This window comes from Mus caroli, chromosome 9 (genome assembly GCF_900094665.2).
Source record: "Mus caroli chromosome 9, CAROLI_EIJ_v1.1, whole genome shotgun sequence".
Taxonomy (NCBI): domain Eukaryota; kingdom Metazoa; phylum Chordata; class Mammalia; order Rodentia; family Muridae; genus Mus; species Mus caroli.
This window is the reverse complement of record NC_034578.1, coordinates 50,575,035-50,587,105: the sequence shown is the minus strand read 5'-3', so window position 1 is coordinate 50,587,105 and position 12,071 is coordinate 50,575,035. Positions and strand designations below refer to the sequence as shown.

General features: G+C 43.7%; 1 protein-coding gene across 1 annotated transcript in view; it reads right to left on the bottom strand.

Moving 5' to 3' along the window:
• Positions 1–2,985: 2,985 nt before the first annotated feature.
• Slc35f2 (solute carrier family 35 member F2) overlaps positions 2,986–12,071 on the bottom strand; it is a 47,417-nt gene continuing 38,331 nt past the window's right edge. Inside the window, exons 6-8 of the mRNA XM_021172419.2 lie at positions 11,393–11,445; positions 10,076–10,230; positions 2,986–4,360 (exon numbers count right to left, since the gene is read on the bottom strand). Coding sequence (XP_021028078.1) covers positions 4,172–4,360; positions 10,076–10,230; positions 11,393–11,445 — 397 coding nt within the window. The 3' untranslated portion in view covers positions 2,986–4,171. The remainder of the gene's footprint in view (positions 4,361–10,075; positions 10,231–11,392; positions 11,446–12,071) is intronic.

Here is a 12,071-nt window from a genome sequence, read left to right as displayed (position 1 = left end):
TACATAGATACATAGATACATAGATACATAGATACATAGATACATAGATACATAGATACATAGATACATAGATACATAGATACATAGATAGATAGCCAAAGGTATATGAAGTAGCCATGGAAAAGTGCAGTCTCCTAGCAAGCAAAATACCCAAAGGTCAGAGAAGGTGGAGCTTCACAAGGAAACTGTGCACACCAGCTCTATACTTCTGTAAGTCGTATCTTGTATGAGCTCTGGCCCCTTTACCAGGCAAATGGTGAGCTGTGACAGTGACTAAGTGAAGAGCATTTGAAAACATCCAGATGTGTTGATGACAGTTAGATCCAGATGTGTTGGTGGCCAGTTAGATCCAGATGTGATGTGTGTGGGTGGCCAGTTAGAGGCAATCCATGTTCAAATAGTCTTTTATTTTATCCCCATTCTTACAAACCTTTTAATCAATATTTCCATCTCCATAATTATCTGTGCTTTGAATTAAGATTGTTAGAAGACATCATTTTTTTTAAATCAGGGAATAAATTACATGGTGAAGACCTTCATACTAAGGACAAAGTCTTGTGGTATGAAACCATACAGGTCAAGACAGGGAAGGGTGGGCGATATTTTACTGTTCTGATGAGGTTTCATCCTTGGATGTACCATTTATATACACTGTCAGGCTTCTGAAAACACTTTCTACGAGACTTCTGGAGAGCTGTGTGCACAGCATTACCTAATTTCCTCATAAAACTCTTGCTTTTTAATCAGCTAAGTGGCTCTCTGCTGAATTCCTCCCTTTTATTGATATATTGTGAGGGTTGAGGCTATGCCCAGAAACTAAGTAATTCAGTGTGGATGAAATGGCACATCACCATAATTATGATAGAAGACAGAAGCGTGCCTGGGCATACAGAAGATCTCGAGGAGACAAATGTTTACATTAAAGCTTCCTTAAATGGCAAGCTGCTGCAGAGAAAGTGACATTCCTATGCCAGGCTTTTCCACAGAAATCTCCCCAGCAGCTCTCACATGGTGGCTGGCTCAGCATCTCCTCAGGACAAGACCTTCTCCCTTGTCGCTTACTGACCGGGGCTTTGATGCTGGCTACAGGTTAAGAAACTGGATTCCATTGTACCATAGCCATCAGTCTCCGTATGAGTGAAATGTGTCTCAACTCTCCCAAGACCCCACTCCACAACTGTTAACTGGGGACAATCCTTCTGAGTGAAGTCCTGATAATCTGCCCTTTAAAACAAACACTAGCCGGTTAAGGTACTGTATACCCTGAATCCCAGCACATGGGGATGCAGAAGCTAGTGGATCTCTGTGAGCTAATGGCCAGCCATGACTACAGTGTGACCCTGTCTAAAACAAAACCAAAAGCCATCAGGCTAGTGAGTCAGCTCAGTGGGTCAACTGTAAGCTTAGAACCCGGGTTTGGATTTGAAACTCCCACATAAAAGTTGGGCACAATCATCTGTAACCTCAGGTCTGGGAAACAGAGACAGGCACGTCAATCCTGGGGTTGACTGGCCAGCAAATCTAACTGAAACAATGGAGATGGGGAGAGGGAGGGGGAGAGGGAGGGACCTTCGAAAAATAAGGTGGAGAGCAATACAACCTGATATCGACCTCTGGCCTCTACTCACAAGGAGGCGCACAGGCAAACGGATCTGCACACAAACACATACTCACCTTTACACATCCCTCTGTCTCTGTTTCTCTTCTCTCTCCCACCTGCCGCCTCCTACACACAAATAATTAATTTTTAAAAATCCCTTAACAAAGCTGGGCGTGGTGGTGCACACCTTTAATCCCAGCACTCGGGAGGCAGAGGCAGGCGGATTTCTGAGTTCGAGGCCAGCCTGGTCTACAAAGTGAGTTCCAGGACAGCCAGGGCTACACAGAAAGAGAAACCCTGTCTCAAGAGAAAAAAAAAAATCCCTTAACAAACAATATGGAAGCAATAAAAAATGAGATTGCTTGCTATCTCAAGTAGTCCTTGGGCCACTACAATTGTTTAAATGACACCTCCTGGAATCCCCACTGATTAAATATATATCAATTGGATGTCAGATACCTTGGTATCAGGGGAGAAATGTTACCCGCCCATCCACATACAGTAGTTGCAATAGCAAAGTCCCCTTCTCTAAATTGTTACCACAATCCAGTTGCATAGTGTATCCACACGGGGGAGCCAACGAGCAACTCCTTCCTATTGTTCACTAGATGTTGGTGGTTGGATGGGTCTACAACTGGTGGTAGTGTTTTGAGAGGTTCGAGAACCTTTGGAATTGTGGCCTACCTGGCACTCATGGGAGGCAGGGAGCAAAAACCCATTGAAAAGGTCGTTTAAATAGCTTGTGGAAAATGAGTGGTTATTTCATTCAGAGACATTTTACACTCAGTGTGGTCATTCAAAAGTATAAACTTGATTGCTGCAAAGGACTTGTGTGCCCACTTGGACCCAGTGCAGGCCCCAAGCAGGTATGTCATCCACCTTGCCTCATAGGACATCTGGTTCTGGAAAGCTACCTAGGAAGGAAATTGTGAATGTACCAAGCTGTTTAATATCTACAGGGAAAGGCAGCATGATACTGCACAGCTGCAATCCCAGCATTCAGGAGGCCAAGGCAGGAGGATCAGAAATTCAAAACCAGCCTGGGCCATGTAGTAAGACAGTCTCAAAAACAGGAGCTGAGAAGATGGCTCAGTGGGTAAGGCACTTACCACACAAGACTCTGCCTCAAACAAGGAAGGAGGTAAGGACTCATACCTGCAGCTGTCCTCAGGCCTCCATTTGAGAGCTATAACACATGCATGCTCACACCCACACATATGTGAATACATACATACATACATATATCATATACACACACATGCAAACACACACACACACACACACACACACATGTAATGATAAAAACAAGAATCAAACAGATAGAACTCCGCAAGGGGAACAGGTTAATCTCAAACAAACACACAAACACATTGTGATTCTACTTCCATGAGTTTAAAGTCTTTTAATAATACGAACACTTACCCCAAATTTCTTTATTATACTTATACAAAAACAATTTACATAAAGTTTTCTGAAGGCGGCACTCTGGTGGCTGATGTTATGCTAAGGCTACACGTTGACACCATGCTGAGGAATTGTCACAAACCTGCAAGCATTGTAAACCTGTGGGAAGAAGGAAGACACTCTCCTCTTACAGTCAGGACTCCAGAACCCCAGCACCAACCTACTGTAGGATTTCTAGCATGGAACCATTGGTCAGTGTTCCTTGCTTCAATGGGGAATGATTAGCACTGCGTTTTCCTTTTAACAATAATGCATTTCTCCAACCAGAGACAGCAACCAAGTTCTCAAGCTCTTGCCTTGCTATGAGAAGTTGCAGCAGGTTAATTTTCTAAACTGTGGCTTGGTGAGGTGAGGCCAATTGGGATGACTCTTCCCGGGCACCGGGACATTACCCAAGGGTAACTTGAACGTATTTGCTCTCAGCGTATAGTGTGGCGCTGAATGGGAGGGATGCCCAATATAACAGGCTTTGAGAGCAGTTTGCTCCAGAACTCAGAACCCAGGAGCAAATGTGGCTAGGGACAAGCAAGAGGGACAAAGGGGAGAGACGGGTTATAAAACATCAAGGGATATGGCTGGGAGAGGGTTCCTGGATTCCTGTACTCATTAGCAGCTTTCAAAGTCGTCACAGTTTATCTTGAGAGTTCTCAAGTGCTGCCCCGCCCATTTTTCCCACCACCTGTCACCAGGGACCAGCGGCCATGGGTGTCAAAATTCCACAAGGTCCATGGACGACAGTGACTGCCCCAGCAGAATGAAAACGTGAAGCTTCCAACAGAGGAATCTTATTGCACCGACATCCCAGACTGTCCCAACTCCTAACTACCTAAACAGCCCTGAAGCAGGTCCCCTTCTCTTCTTGCATGTGTCTCTGAAACCTGACACTTACTCAGCACACACAAACACTCACGACCCTTGGGCTCTCTGCTCTATTTTAGTATTTCTAGTTTGGAACCACTGGTCAGTGCTCCTTTCTACAATCTAACCACGGATGTAATCCAATGCAGTGGGTTTCGCCTCTGAGGCTGGTGTCGCCTCAAATGCGCCCTTGGCAGTGGCAGGCTCTGCTCTCTCCTGGTGACACGCCAGAGTCTGTGGCTTGTCCAGCTACAAGACTGCAGAGTGGGTCTCCGGGAGACCGCTCTCCTCAAGCTTCAGTCCCAGATTGTCGATCCCGATGCTGGTAACAGGGGGCACGCTGCTTTCTGGGGGCTCTACCGTGCGCGTTGGGGTGGAACAGTACAAGATGAAGCCAACCATGATGACTGTGAACGACAGGATGTAGAGTCCTGAGAACTGTGGAGAGAAAACAGTCAGTTAGTTGTGCTCCCTCATACAAGCAAGGGGCTGTGGCCTGTTGTCAGCTGTTCTTTGACATCTACCTTCACAGCCTCTTTCTGGAAGTCATCATAGGAGATGACAATACCCCAGCCCTCCCCTATACACAGGTAAATACTGGGCTCAAATGGCTTGACAGTTAACTGGATCCTTGGCTTTTGTTTGTTTGTGACAGGGTCGCATGTAGCCCAGGCAGATCTCAGACTCACTGGGTAGTCAAGGCTGACCATGGATGTCTGATCCTCCTATTTCTACCTCACAGGTGCTAGGATTACAATTGTGGGCCACTGGTTCATACAGTCTAGGGATATAAAGCTTCATTCATGCTAAGCCAATAGACTACCAAATGAGCTGCATCCCTTTAGGCCTTTGGGAAGAATCTCTTTGCCTTTCTCTATAGTGAACCACGTACTGGATTCCATCAGAAAAGCTGTCTCACAAAATGGAATAACTAATTGGCAACTATGCACGTCATGCGAGAGACCCCAGCTTATGGATCTATTATCCAACACAGGACCATCTACTTGGGATCTTCTTGGCCTACACTATTCCAGTGAATTTGATCTTGTTAAGTTTAACAAAACTGTCATATCTCTGTAGTTAAGTCTTGCATTAAAATAATAATAATAAGCAAATCAGGAGAGCTAAAGAGAGTCAGGACATTATTCTGTAGGAGAGGCTGAAGTCCACTGGGGTGACCAGAGCAAGGACAGTCAGAAGAACAGTTCCTACAGGAGGCATCTGCTTCCCTTCTCCAGAAGGACCAAGATGGAGGGAGCCCATGCTGACAGAGGCTCCACAGGATGGAGGGAGTTTCTAGTCCCTCATCTGCTTGCTTTCTTTTTCTTCACTTTTATTTTACGAGTATGTGTGTTTTGCCTGCATGTGTGTCTGTATACATGGAGGCAGGTACAGCCAGTTCTGAGCCACCATTGAGTACTGGGAATTCAGTCTGGAGCCTTTGGAAGAGCAGCCAATACGCTAAACCCCAGAGTAGTCGCTGCAACTCCTTTAACCTATGCAAGAGAAGACCAGTCCACTGGGCATGTCCTCCACAGTAGCATCCTGACATACCCCAAAAGTTAAAGTCAATTATATTGAATAATTTGAATATTTGCTCTTTTTCAGATGAAGGATCCTTCCAAAGTTTGAGTTTAAATCAGTGCAGTTACCCCATTGATCTGTGTGTGGTGTTTTGTTTTGTTTTTTCTTTTTGGCTTTTCAAGACAGGGTTTCTCTGTGTAGCTCTGGCTGTCCTGGAACTCACTTTGTAGACCAGGCTGGCCTCGAACTCAGAAATCTGCCTGCCTCTGCCTCCCAAGTGCTGGGATTACAGGCATGTGCCACCACCACCCGGCCTGTGTTGTTTTTTGTTTGTTTGTTTGTTTGCCTGCTTCTCAGTTTCAGTTACCCACAATCTACAAGGATGGGCCCAGCATGGGAAGACCTTGCTTTGGTTTGGTTTGGGGGTGTTGGTGTTTTGAGACATATTTCCATGCAGTTCAGGCTGTCCCTAAACTCACTAAGTGCCAGGATTATAGTCAAGAAACATGACACTTATCTTAATCTCAACCTTCCTATGGACTGGAGAAGCCTCTCCCGCCTGCCCTGGATACGGTGAGGATATAAACTCAATGACAACCTGACCTGGTAGCACACACCACCAATCCCAGTTCCTGGGTAGTAAAGCCAGGGGACTTGGGAGTTCAAGATTATCATGGAGTCCATAGTTAAACACTGTATCAAAATTAAATAAATACATAAAACATGCACCAGAGAGCTGGCTTGGCGGTCTGAAGAGCACTTGCTGCCCTTTCAGAAGACAAGAATTTAGTTCCCCATCAGACATCTTACAAACACCTGGAACTCCAGCTCCAGGGGCTCCAACATCCTCTCTGACTTCCTCAAGAACCCACACATCTGCCAGGTACACAAATAGATGGATACATACACACAGATGCACGCGCGCACGCACACACACACACAGATACACGTGCACACACACACATGTACAAAATAAGTTTAAAAATGAAATCAAATAAGAAGAAAAGCCAATGACAATGTCAAGCTGAACAATGAGCTTTGAATTTTTATGTCTAGTATTTAGCATGGTGCCAAACACACCACTAGTGTCTGATGTTAATAGGGAGAAAATTACTTAGAGACCACAGGGAACACTAAAGCTATTTAATACGACCTCATCTTTCTCTCCCTTTGAGATTGGACCTCATTAAGTTATTCAAGTTGGTCTGGACCTCCTGAACTCAAGGGGTCCTCCTCCCCCAGTCTCCCAAGTAGCTGAAACTATAGGCTTAGGCCAGTGCTTCTGCACCCAGCTTAGTAAACTTGAAAGCAGAATTATGAAAGTTATTCCTGGTTCCTAGAAAGTGTTCATATGACCAATGGGAAAACTAACGGTCTGTTCAAAATAGGTCCTGTTTGCTTTCGTGACTTTCCAGTGTGCCAAGAACATAGCTTCTAACTCTTGCATTACTCGGTAGAGACTGTGTGAAGGAGGTCAGCCTCCCAAACCAGGTCTTAGCCTTTTCCATTTTTAACTCTATCCTTTGTGTCTGGATCTGTATGGGAACTCTCTATAGACTACTTTATTCAACAGTATTCATTCACTCAGGATCACTACTAGACATGTTGAGTATTTAAGAGCTGAAACAGGGAAGTTTTAAAAGGAGAATTTAAGCCCCTTTCTCAAATGCTAGTCTGGAAAAAAATTCTGAGCCAAAGTTTTTAGGGAATACAATTTTTTTAAACTGGTAGCTTAACAAGAGTCTGCCTTCAGAAACTACACCTAGGAAACTGGGGGGATAGACTGAAAGGTAAGAAGGTGGACTGTGCAAACATCGGGGCTTCAGTTCAGATACTCAGCACCCACATAAAAAGCTGTGTGACCAATAAGTCTGTAATCGCAGCACTGTGGGGACAGTGAAGATTCCCAGGGGCCCTATTCTGAGAGAGACCCTTTCTCAAGGAAATTAGGCTCATAGCATATGTCCTCTCTGGCCTACACACACACATACATGCATGCAATTGTAGAAAGTACAGCTAAAACTCTAAGGACCATGGTAGAACTGCCCTTTGCCCTCTGAGTCTTCAAGTGGTCTTTGACCAAAAGCAATAAAATGTGATATCAAAGCAAGCTACTGGACGCGCAGGTACAGAGGACCATTAACAAAAGAACCGGAAGGGTGGTCATGCAATGGCGTGCTCCCATTCCAAGAAATGCCGTGTGAGGTCATATGCCCAACAACAGGACACAGACAACCACTTCTTCGTGTTAATATCAGGAGCAGTGATGAGAAAGTATTTAAGATCCTAGGCTGAAAGATTTGGGGTTTATAAAATAACGTATGTTATGATTTAAAATACAGTAAATAGCGGCACATGTACCGTGAACTGGAATGCTTCATTCCTTTACCCTTATCTCCTCCTGGACATTATTTTACTTAGAGTAGAAAATAAAAAGATAAATTACTAAGGAATGGTTGGTTCAAATATGATAATATGGTTGGTTAAAAAATAGGAAAAGTGGGGCCAGGGAGAAGGCTCCGCAGGTAAAGGGACTACAATATTGACCCTAACAACCTGAGTTCAGTTCTCAAGACCCACATGATGGAGAGAGTTGATCCCCAAACGATATTCAGGTCTTCAGATACGCCATGTCACAAAAATGCACTCTCACACACACACAAATAAATAAATGAAATGTAATAATGGTTTTTAAATATAGAAGAAAAGTTAAACAGGTATGGAAGGTCACAGAGAGCCACTCCTCTCAGCTGGAATCCCAGTAAAGAGATTCAGGACATTAAATAGGTTAAAGGAGTTGCAGCGACTACTCTGAGGTTTAGAGTATTGGTTGCTCTTCCAAAGGCTCCAGACTGAATTCCCAGGACTCAATGGTGGCTCAGAACTGGCTGTACCTCCATGTATACAGACACACATGCAGGCAAAACACAAAAGTGAAGAAAAAGAAAGCGAGGAGATGAGGGACTAGAAACTCCCTCCATCCTGTGGAGCCTCTGTCAGCATGGGCTCCCTCCATCTTGGTCCTTCTGGAGAAGGGAAGCAGATGCCTCCTGCAGGAACTGTTCTTCTGACTGTCCTTGCTCTGGTCACCCCAGTGGACTTCAGCCTCTCCTACAGAATAATGTCCTGACTCTCTTTAGGATCCTTGTCTCCTAAAAGAGGGACATGTGCAGCCTCAGCACCAGAGGGCAATTTCCTCCCTTAGGAGAAAAGCGGCTACTCTTGACAATTCTCAAAGGAATATGCATATATGTATTTAATAACAGTAGTGAAAGAGAGGCTATAGATTTGAAGGAGAGAGGGAAGAGGTCTCTGCAAGGGTCTAAAGGGAGGAAAGAGAAAAGAGAAAGGTGATTATATTATGATCTCAAAAGGTTAAAAAAAAAACCCTAGGCCTATCATAAAAGGTATTCCTCTGGTTTACTTTAATATTTTTATGTGACACTATCAATAACCAGTAAATATTTCACCCGTGTTAACTGAGAAATTCCTTTGTCAGCAAGTATTCAAAGGCATCATCTAGTTCTTGCCCCACATCACCTTGCGTGGTAAAAAGGTTTACACTTGGTTCACAAACATTTCTGAGAACCCAGTGAGCTTCGTATATAAGTAATTCATATAAGCCTTGTGAGTCTGTGACTGCTGGTTCTTAGGAAGAGAATAAATCAGCCCCAAGGATTCCTGTTTGAGGATCCAGAAGGTAGCCAGGTGTGGCAGCACCTGTCTGTCATACTACCACACAGAAAGAGCAGGCGAGAGGACCCTGAGTTCAAGGTCACCCTCTTCCACATAGTGAGCTTGAGGCTCGCCTAGGCAAGAAAAAAGAAATGACCACTAAAGATGGAACTATTCTAATCACACATGCATGGTAACAGGCCCAACTCTCCTGCCCTTCTACCTCAGACCTTTTGTGTACAGAAAGAGTGAATAGAGGCAGAGCACCCAGCCTGAGCCAGACTATTTTTCAAGGTCAACAGCAGCCCCTGGACCATGCTTGAGCAGGTCTTATAGCTGGTGTCCTCAACTATACAAAGATGAAACCCATCGTGTTTTATCACCTTGGAAAGCTTTAGAAGGACAATTCTTCTTCAGACCAATTTCTAAGATGTAAACAGTAACAAAATGGGTGAAGCTTGTCCAGTGAGATTATTGCTAAGAGGACAAGAAAGAGGGGGTTTGTTTGTTTGGTTGGTTTGGTTTGGCTTTGAGATTTAGAGTCTTATAGAAACTTGTAGCCAAGCAATGGTGGTACAAAAACACCTTTAATCCTAGCACTCAGGAGGAAGAGACAGGGGGATCTCTGTGAGTTCAAGGCCAGCCTGGTCTACAGAACTAGAGCTAGTTCCAGGATAGCAAGAGCTACACAGAGAACCCGTCTTGAAAAATTGGGGGTGGGGGGGGGAGACAGAAACTCTTTAGAGCTGGGGTGTATCTCAGCTGGGAGAATACTTGCCCATGGGTCCCATCTTCAGCATAAACCAACCATGACAGAACAGAAGTTGAAGATCATTGTCAGTTACATAGTGAATCTCAGGCTAGCCTAGGATACTGAGACTATCTCAAATAAATAGGTAAACTCGTTTTAAGTTTTCTTATGTTTTCTTATTCCAACACAATCTATTTTCTTACCTTATACTCGAATAAAAAAAGCCCAAAGAAAAGGCTGTAGAGGTCAGCTGTCAGGATGCCCAGGTTGACTGAAGTGGCACTCGTGACTTTAATCACCAATGGCATGAAGCTGTACAGGCAAAACATACAGAGGGCAAATGCCACAAATAACAGGGCTGTGAAGAAATGGAAGAACTCAAGTCAGGAAGAGAAATTCGAAAACAAGGTGCTTAGAGTGTGAATGCAGAAAACTCCCCAATTCTTTGACAGACTCCCTGCAAAGCTTCTCTCTAACAGTCAGCCTTCTAAAACGACTACAAAGCTTTCTGGAAAACAGTAATCATAAAATAACATGCTGTGAAAATCTAACAGGGAGTTAGATGATCAACAGGGGTGTGATTGCGCCAAGAGCCTTCATCCTGCGTCATCCATCAAGACAAAAAGCTGGCTCTGATATAAAAGTTCAACCAAAGCCAGGTCGATATCGAGTGTCAAAACACAAAATTCCTCACTGGCCTTGTGCACTTTCATCTGATTGGTTGGTTGATGTGGTATGTATGACTAGATTCGCAATAAAGTATTTTTAGGACATCAAAGATAGACATTAGATCCACTATATTTTCTTCGGCCCACTGAATTACATGTTCCAAGATAGAACAAGATTAGTCTCTAGGACAATGCTAACCATGCAGATGTTTACAGCAGTAGCAATGTCTACTTTGTAAGCACTATTTAAAACCCCATCCTATCTCAACACATGCACACACAAGAGGGGGGGCATGCACTTTTGGGATATCTAGGATATTTAAATTTCCCTGCATTATCTAATCATAGCACAGAATCTTCAGCAACACTTACATACTATTTAACTACTACCCATCATTAAGGCTCAAATCTTTCTTAACTATCCTAACACCTTCTGCTTTCTTCCCACAGATGTCCAAGGCCTTATCCCACAGATATCAGAGGCATTGGAGCAACAGCGGACAGAGGGTGATTATACAACCATCCATCACTTAACACTAATGCTTCACAACGTGAAGCCCCCCATGGTAAGCGCTAAAAGTTCAAGGGCCTGATATGTAGACTCATTTACTTGATAGCTAGTGTGACAAAGATCAGCCTTGGTTTTATTCGGAATTCCTAGGAAAGAAAAGCTATTGCCTCAGACAAAGATTAAGAATTAATCCTGATAGAAGTTAACCCACCAGTTCTCAGAGCAGGCCATCACCGCTGGTATGAGTTCCCAAAGATATGAAAACATGATTGGATTGGTGAGCATTTTTGTCAGTTAAAGGACAGAATTCTGACTTAAAAGGTTATCCTTTAGCTACATACCAATTTTCCAGTCCCACTGAATCCGGGCAATGTCTTTATATTCCACAATCAATCTAAGATCAAAACAAGAAGCTGTGTAAAGATCCACATGTTAACTTTTCTGACTTCATAGAGAGTTTAGAAACTGTAATTCGGCCAAGGTAAAGAGTTACGTTGAGCTTTAATTTTTTTTTCTTAGAATATAAAAATATTGACCAGGTGGTGGTGCTACACACACACCTTTGATTGACAGTACTTGGAAGGCAGAGGCAGGTGGATCTCTATGAGTTTGAGATCAATCTGCTCTACAGATTGAATTCCAGCATAGTCAAAGCTACACAGAGAAATATGTCTCCAAAACCAAATAAATAAATAAATAAATAAATAAATAAATAAATAAATAAATAAAAATATCTGGACAGGCATGTGACTTATACTGGTAATCCCAGAATTCAGCAGGCTGAAGCAGAAGGATTGTCACGAGCCTGGGCAACACAGTGACTTGCCTAAACTATAGTGTAAAACTTTGTCTCAAAACCCAAACAAAAGCCGGGCGTGGTGGTTCACGCCTTTAATCCCAGCACTTGGGAGGCAGAGGCAAGCAGATTTCTGAGTTCAAGGCCAGCCTGGTCTACAAAGTGAGTTCCAGGACAGCCAGGGCTATACAGAGAAACCCTGTCTCGAAAATAAACCAAAAAAA